This window comes from Macrotis lagotis, chromosome 3, assembly GCF_037893015.1.
Source record: "Macrotis lagotis isolate mMagLag1 chromosome 3, bilby.v1.9.chrom.fasta, whole genome shotgun sequence".
NCBI classification, from domain to species: domain Eukaryota; kingdom Metazoa; phylum Chordata; class Mammalia; order Peramelemorphia; family Peramelidae; genus Macrotis; species Macrotis lagotis.
The window spans coordinates 298,149,186-298,158,347 of record NC_133660.1 but is presented as its reverse complement, the minus strand read 5'-3'; the positions used below and the strand labels follow the sequence as shown (position 1 = coordinate 298,158,347).

The window sequence follows — 9,162 nt, the reverse complement described above, 5'->3', positions numbered from 1 at the left end:
TTTTTAAGATATTTCTTGAGAACTTATTTTGAGATTCAATACTACTTTGGGGGCATCATATATCACCAAGGAACTTATTTTGTTTTCATATTCTTTATTCCCTAAATGATTACAGCATTTGTGTATGCTACCATTTGCAAAAAATGAATAATACCTTTTTTGATTTGCTTTTATTTACTCCCTTACCCTGAATCAACTCAATTTCAAAAGTATTTGGACTATAGATAAAGAGGTTCTTATAGGAAATACATTTTAAAGTCAATTTTTAGGATAAGGTCATATATTATAAGGGTATTTTACCATTTTTGAAATGAAGGTATAGACGGTTTGTTATTGTGGAAAGGGAAACTAGAATTTTTTGATGATTTTCCATGAATATAATGAAATAATGAAAATGTAGGATCTTTTGATTTATGGTATATAAGTGAGGTTATTAAAACAGAAGGATTTTCTGTGGTTGTACACATATTGGTTTAACCCGCATAAGGAACTACCTAGTACATATTGGAGATGAAGTGTCATAATTTACGTAATTTCAAATGAATTAATGGTTTCTTGAATAATTATTACTTATTCTGAATACATGGAAATTCAGAACAATGTCACTGAATTTATTTTCTTGGGTCTTTTGATGGACCCAGAGATGAAGATAATGAGTTGTATGCTATTTATGCTTTGTTACTTTGCAATATTTCTAGGGAATTTCATCATCTTTGTTACCATTACTTGTAGTCACTTGATCCACCAGCCCATGTACTATTTCCTATGCCACTTATCCCTCATGGATCTGGCCTATACTTCTACCATAATCCCAAGATTGGTGAGAGACTTGGCTGCCAAGAGAAAAAACATCTCTTTCAATAGCTGTATGACACAACTCTTTACTGGTCACTTTCTGGCTGGAGTGGAGATGCTTATTCTGGTGTCCATGGCCTTTGATCGATATGTTGCCATCTGTAAACCTCTGCATTACATGGTCATTGTTACCCGCCAGAAATGTAACATGCTGGTCCTTCTTGCTTGGTGGCTTGCTTTTTGGCATTCTCTTGCTCAAATGCTTATGGTCCTTCACTTGCCCTTCTGTGGTTCTAATGAGATAGATCACTACATATGTGATGTGAAACCTCTCCTGAAATTGGTTTGTGGGGATACATATGTTCCTAGTATCTTAGTCATTGCTAATTCTGGGATGGTTGCCTTGGCTACCTTTCTGGTCTTATTGGCCTCTTATATTGTCATATTATTTAACCTAAGAAAGCGTTCATCAGAGGTTCGCCGCAAAGCTCTCTCCACCTGTGGTTCATATGTCATGGTTGTTGTTTTGTTTTTTGTTCCCTGTATTGCCATCTATGTTCCACCTCCCAGCATCCACATCGATGATAAGGAAATTACATTGTTTTATGCTGTGATCACGCCCCTGTTGAACCCTCTCATTTATACATTGCGAAATACAGAGATGAAGAATGCCATGCGGAAAATATGGAACCAAAAATGGTCCTCATGATTGAGATATATCAATATTCTTTAAAAAAATACACACATACACATACATGTCCTTATACTATTTTATGTACACACTTATACCCATGCATAGATGAAAGTATACATGTACATATATGCATATATACATGACATTTGCATATGCATTCTATGCCTAGACATAGATATAAACATACATATATGTATACATTCAACTTTGTTAATTCCCTGATAGATATGTATATACCCTAAAATCCATTTTCACAAACTCATTCATAAACAATGTATTTATTTGTCCTTTAAATCCATGTATAAAGCAGGGATCCTATTTAATGAAATTTTCTTTGTGTTAATAAACAATAAATTTGTTGAATGATATACAATTAAAAGGATGCAAGACTCTGATAATCTCTTTGTAGTCTTTTATTTCATATCTTGTTCTCACACACTTAGGGCATTTCTTAATCCTGTCAAGAATAATTAAGTCCCCAAATAGACCTAGACTAAGAGGAAATTGTCAAGTTACCAGATTGTTTCGTTTTTGGTCACCCATTAACTTTTATGTTATTTTTTCCCTGATGACTTCATATATCTTTTTTAGCTAATAATTTTAGGAGAAACTTGTCATATGAAAACTGCTATCAGATGTCTATTTTCTCATGACTTCCAGAGGAAATTTCTATATAATTAATTCACTATTAAGAGATAAATACTCCAAGTTTTCTGCTCCTTCTAAAATTAATTTATCAGGGTTATTAATTATCCAATCTGCTTTTTGATTTGCATTAAAATACATTATTGTTCTATTATTTGAGTATTGTCATACACATGTCTAATTCAACACTAGATTAAAAGCAACTTATCAATTACTTTTTTGAGATTTTATCCAATTTTAATCATACAATTGACCCTTTAAAAATATCTCCTGCCGGATTTGATAGATTTCATGGGATCATTGGATCATAGATATATAGAGCATACCTTAGACACCATAAAGCTTCATTACATTGTTTTGCATATGAATAATATGTTGTCTTAATTAAATTAATTTTTAGAGTTATGTAATTTGTAAGTGTATAAGACAGGATATTTTAATATTATATTTCATTTCTTTTGTTAAATGTTTTCCAATATCTTTCAAAAGTTTTGAAATAAAAAAATGATTTCCAAATCTTTCCTTCTCTGTCACCCATCCACATCCCTTTGAGAAGACAATCAATATTGTATAGATTGCATATGTGACTTCATGCAAACCATGTATACATAATAGCCATTTCTGGAACACACAAATAATAAACATTTTATTTAAAAAGCTATGCTTTAATCTGTACTGAGATTTCATTATTTTCTCTGAACAATTTTCTAATTAGAGATACAAAGTATAAAATTAACCAAATTCTTTCTGACTCCAAATCAAGTTGCACAATGACTATACTACACCTATAATTTGAGTAACAGAACCGGGATACGTTACCTATATTTCTATAATTCTTACACATGAACTCAAAAATAAAAGGAAAAAAAGAATTTTTATCTACACACATGCATATATATATATATATATATATATATATATATATGTCTTTTGTGTTTATCAAGAAAATATTAAGTCTATTGTATCTATCTTGTTCAGTTTCCTTACTTCCATCCTATCATAAGCATATTCTAATTCTTGAATTTCTCAGAGAACTTTCAGGTATCCAGAATAAGCAATTATACAGCTGCTGCTTCTGAACCAAAAAGCATTCTTCAATGCTCATTTTAGTAGCTATTCCTAAAAGAGACATTGTTACATATTACCTTCCAAAATATACTATTGACTATCTTTCATGCTTACCTTAAGTATGAATGTCTGATTTGATTGATGTCAGAAAGAGATTCACCCAAATTTTTCTTTTTAAATTTTCACAGTTCTACTTTTCATATAATCAATTAATCCCAGATCCCTGTTTTCAGAAACACCTGCTTATGATTGCGATTATCTGAACAAGACTGAACCTCATGTGGCATTCATCGTAAAATAAAGGAATGACTGGACAAAAATGAACTCATGTAAATGTCAGTGCCCATCTTTAATTTTGAACCCTCAGATCAGAAGTCTCATGGGAAGTTGCAATGTAATCAATAATAAATCTTTGTTATGTTCAAAGTTAATGTATCTCAATCTGTAGTGTCAGAATATACTAGAAGAATCGTAGAAGGATATTTTTGATTTATATTTTATTTCAACATCCATTTACTTGCATATCCATGTCACACATCTTTCTCCCAGACTCGCATCCACCTCCCTCCCCTCAGCAGCAAATAGTGTAGTGAATAAATAATGTACATGTAAATTGGTATTCATTATTTAAGCTATTCGTCGGTTTGTGTTGAGGAATTAGGACTATGAGAAAAGAAAGAAAACCTAAGGAAAAAGTTAGGATAAATTTTCAAATGATGGATATAGTGTCCATTCAGATTCTGTAGTTCTTTTTCAACTGGATTTAGATAGTGTTGACTGTAACAGTTTTCCCAGAGTTGTTCTAACTCTGAACTGCTGAGAGGAGCTGCATCCATCATAGTTGAATATTAATTATGTTGTTAATGTGGACAATATTCTCGTGGTTATGCTCCCTTGGCTCAGCATGTGTCCATATAATGCTTTCCATACTTCTCTAGAATCCAACTTTTTATGATTGCTTATAGAACAATGTGCTCCATAACATTCCTATACCTATTTTTTAAGCCATTCTCCAAATGATGTGATTTTCCTCAATTTCCAATTCTTTGCACATGGAAGGCTATCTGGAACATGTCAGCTCGCTGAAATATTCTGTTTTGGGGTAAAATTACTGGTAGATGCTGTAGGAAATCATGAAGTTTAGAAGGAAACTGTGACAAATAATATGATATTAATGCAGAATTCTTAGCCTTGATCAAAATAAATATTTATTCATTAGTATATTAATAGAACAATATTTTGTCTCTTTAGATACATTTGTTTTTTGTGTATTTTTGATTTTTACTTTCTGATTGTGGTCTTATTTGGAGTGAAAATTATTCCAAAGTTGGACAGAGATAAGATCTATTCCTTGTTAGGGGGAGCTGATTCCAGCAAGGTTTTATGTAAATATTTTTCAGCATTATCATCTGGATTAGGATTATTTGAGTTCGAATTTACAAGGATATTAGTGAAGTGCTTCTCCCCTCCACCAAAAAAATATACACATCGATATAGAGAAAATTTCAAACTTCCCTGACTTGGAAAGAGTCAATTCTTACCCCATGCCTCTATTTTTTTTAAAAATTATTTATTTATTTATTTATTTATTCTTATTTTGTACAAATAATACTTATTTTATACATTACTAAAATATTCTTGTTTAAAAATAAACACAATACCCTTCCCCCCAAGAAAATATAAACCTGCATAAGCAGTAAAGTTAAAGGGGAGAGAAAAAGATTAAAGATCATGGGCCCTTGAGACAGGAGCACCCAGGTCCCAATTTGGCCTCAGACACCCAACCATCACCTAGGAAGGCCAACCATTTACCCTGCAACACCTTCCAGAAAATAATAATAATAATAATAATAATAATAATAATAATAATAAATGTGCTTCAGTTTGTGTTCCAACACCACCAGCTCTGTCACGGATGGATCACAATCTTTATGATAAGTCCATCACAAAAGTTACTTCCATATTTTTCCACCATTGCCATTGCTGATCGCAACTCCCTCCTTCCATACTTCTCCACTACCATGAACTATATTTTCTCTCTTCTTTCACTTTGTCTCTGCTTTAGGGGAGCTAAGTGGTGCAGCAGACAAATACGCAGTCCTGGGGCCAAGAGGACCTGAACACACACACCACCCCTTACCCAGCATCCACCCAGCCCTATGGTCCTGGACAGGCCATCCAATCCCAGCCCCTTGCAAGAAGAAAAAACAAAATGCGTTATATCTAACCACTCTCCCCCATGGTCCATCCTCTCTTCCATCATTCACATACCCTCTGTTCCCCTTGTCCCCCTTCTCTCCTTCTTACTCCAGATGTCTATACCCCATTGAGTATATATGCTGTTTCCTCTCCTACCCATCTCTGATGAGAGCGAAGATTCCCTCATTTGCCCTTGCCTTTCCCCTTCCATATCATTGTAATAAAGAAAAATCTTATTATATGAAATATCTTAGCCTATTCCCTCTCTCCTTTTTCTTTCTCCCATTACATTTGGCTTTTATCTATTGACTCTGTTTTTATATGACATTATACCTTCAAATTCAGTTTTCTCCTGTGCTTCATCTATAAAAGCTACTTCTACCTGCTCTATTAAATAAGAAGGTTCATATGAGTATTATCAATATCATTTTTCTATACAGGAATGCATGTAGTTCATCATCATTAAGTCCCTCATATTTTCCTCCTCTCCTCCAATCTCTGTGCTTCACCTGAGTTCTGTATTTGAAGATCAAACCTTCTTGTCCAGCTCTGGCCATTCCAACAGGAACATTTGAAATTCCCCTTTTTCATTGAAAGTCCATTTTTTTCCCTGGAAGAGGACATTCAGTTTTGCTGGGTAGTTCATTCTCAGTTGCATGCTAAGCTCTTTTGCCATCCAGAATATTATATTCCAAGCCCTACAAGCTTTCAATGTAGTTGCTGCTAAGTCCTGTGTGATACTGATTGCAGCTCCATGGTATTTGAGTTGTGTCCTTTTGGCTGCTTGTAATATTTTCTCTTTGGGTTCTATACTTGGCTATAATATTCCTGTTTTTTTTTTTTTTGGATCTCTTTCTTGGGGAGATTGGTGGATTCTCTTCATTTCTATTTTGCCCTCTGCTTCTAGGATATTAGGGCAATTTACTTGTAACAATTCTTTGAAAATGATGTCAAAGCTCTTTTCCTGGTCATGACTTTCAGGTATTAAAATAATTTTTAAGTTATCTTTCCTAAATCTCTTTTCCATAACAGCTGTTTTTTTCAATGAGATGTTTCACATTTTCTTCTAATTTTTTCATTCTTTTGGTTTTGAAGTATTGAGTCCTGATTTATCATAAAATCAGCAATCTCCCTGAGTTCTATTCTTTGTCTGAAGGATTTGTTTTCCTCAGAGAACTTTCTTATCTCCTTTTCCATCTGGCCAATTCTTCTTTTTAAAGCATTCTTCTCCTCAATAACTTTTTGAACTGTTTTATCCATTTGACCTCTGCTGGTTTTTAACATGTTATTTTCTTCATCATTTTTTTTGGATCTCCTTGACTAAGCTGCTGACTTCATTTTCATGTTTTTCCTGCATCTCTATCATTTCTTTTCCCAATTTTTCCTCTATCTCCCTCACTTGATTTTCAAAGGCTTTATTTTTTGCTCTGTCATAGCCTGAGCCTAATTTCTGTTTTTCTTGGAGTCTTTAGATACAGGAGCTTGTACCCCCTCAACTTCAGATTGAGTGTTTTGATCCTTCTTGGGATCACAGGCAAAGTATTTCTCAATGGTGTTCCTCTTTTTTCTCTGCTTACTCATTTTCCCAGCCTGAGCCTGGTTTTGGGGTCCTTCCTGTGCTTTTGAGACACCCTCCCACAAGGATCTCAATGTGAGAGGGTCTGTCCTCCCTCCTGGTCTGTGAATGGCCATAATTGCTCCCCTCTGCCATGGGGCTAAGGTGGGGGGGGGGCCCTGCTGTTCTATGGGGCCACCTAGACTTCTATCAGGATCTAAATGTGGTCAGAACCCCAGAGTTCTGTTCCAGGGGCAGAGGACAGAGCTCACCAGTCTCTCTCTTTACTCTCCTCCCTAGGCAAAAATGGGCTCATGCCCTGGGGGCTCCTGTTTACCAGCTCTGCCTGCTTCAGATTCCTGGATCTGGGCTGCTCTGGCCAAGCTGTTTGTTGTGTGCCCTAAGGGCTGGGCTTCACATGCTCCCTCTGGCAGAGGTCCCCTGCTGTTCCTCCAAGTTGTGCCTGGTGCTCCCTGGTTAGGAGAGGTCAGGAAACTGCCCCCACTACTGCGAGCCTTTGCTCCCAGTGCCCTTGAGCTGCCTCCCTGTGGCTGAAGTTCCCTTGTTCTGGCAGGCCACCCCATCTAGTGGGCCACCCCTCCAATCCTGTGGAGATGAGCCTTTCCACTCTTTTCCAGGTTACCTTGGGTTGGAGAGTTGCCTCACTGGATCCTTCTGTGGGTTCTGTCTCTTGAAAATGTAGTTATAGTCCTTAGTTTATAAGTTTTGCTCCAGATTAACTGAGAGAAGGTCCTCTACTGTTGCCATCTTGGCTCCACCACCTCTTTTTTAATGATTTTCAGAAACAATAATAATAATAATAATAATAATAATAATAACAATAATAATAACTTTTAATGTAGCATTTACATATTGTATTCTTAATTCAAAGCTCTTTACACATCACATGAAATTCTGCTTGTGCGACTAACCCTATTTATGCTAAGGAGAGTGAGCATAAAACAAATTTGAGAACTTGTCCCAGACATGTTAAGAATAAGTGTATAAATTGTAACTGTGTCACAAGTACTCTCACTGAAAGTTTGATACTCTTCTCTTTCCTCTATGACTCCTCTCTATTGATTAATTAAATTTTCTGATACAATGATAGCACTGCCACAATACATACACAACTATGCACAGATTTTTCACTCATACATACATAAGGTTAATGCAGTTGGGTCCAATTTCCCTGTTGAAAGTAACTTTGAGGGTGGCTAGGTGGCGCAGTGGATAAAACACTCTCCCTGGAATCAGGAGGACCTGGGTTCAAATCTGAACTCAGACACTTAATAATTACCTAGCTGTGTGGCATTGGGCAAGCCACTTAACCCCATTGCCTAGAAAAAAACCTAAAAAAAAAAGAAAGTAACTTTGGGTCCAAACTATTCAAGAGTCATTTAAAAAAAGATTCTTGCTCTCTACAATCTTGGGACAGGTTTTCCCCCAGAGATTTTTCCCACTTTTTAATGAGAAGTGAGATCTCCTGTTCCAAAGTTGAACTATTCTGTAATAAAGCAATATGGAAAAACTAAAATGATTACTCAAACAGGGAATCATGCTTTTATATTTGACTCTAGCACTTTGCAGCTAAGCAATCACTGGAAACTCAATATCCTTTCCTTACCCTCTTTGCAATTACATAAAATTATAAAATAAGATTTTTATATTTTATATTTCATAATGTTTTGAAAGAACAAAGTCCTCTGATTATAGAAATCTTAAACTATAAAAATGGTTAATGAAAACAATACTAGATAAATGTTTTGTTCAAATCAATGAAACTCTAGAAGACTATATATTGATCATCAGTTCTGTCTTCCTCATCATCCCTAATGCAGCATCTTTATTTTTAAAAATAATTATAGATATAGGTATTAAAATTGAGTTGCATATATCTAGCTATAATTATTTTTAAAAATACAGATGTTGCAGTATGCAATTAAATTAATTATGAATAAACATATTTATTGTCTAACTACCTATCTTATCCTTCATCTATCAATTTATATATAATATTTACCTATTCATATATCCATATACTATATAATTTATTGTTGCCTATTTTCCTATCTTTCTATCATTTTATATGCTGGTTTTTGTTGAATGTTTTAGAGATTTTAATCAGTTCTATAGTGTTTTATTCTATTTTATTCATTTCCGCTAATTCTCAGTGTTCTTTCTCATTCGACTTTAAATTATATTT

The 9,162-nt window shown here is 34.6% G+C and overlaps 1 protein-coding gene across 1 annotated transcript; it reads left to right on the top strand.

Moving 5' to 3' along the window:
• The first annotated feature begins 583 nt into the window (after positions 1-583).
• On the top strand, positions 584-1,504 carry LOC141516889 (olfactory receptor 4P4-like). Its single transcript, XM_074227847.1, has one exon. It carries the CDS (start codon positions 584-586, stop codon positions 1,502-1,504), a length of 921 nt encoding a protein of 306 aa, XP_074083948.1.
• Positions 1,505-9,162: the final 7,658 nt, after the last annotated feature.

Coding starts and splice junctions, on each gene's coding strand:
- LOC141516889 (XM_074227847.1), top strand. CDS start 584: ATGGAAATTCAGAACAATGTCACTGAATTTATTTTCTTGGGTCTTTTG.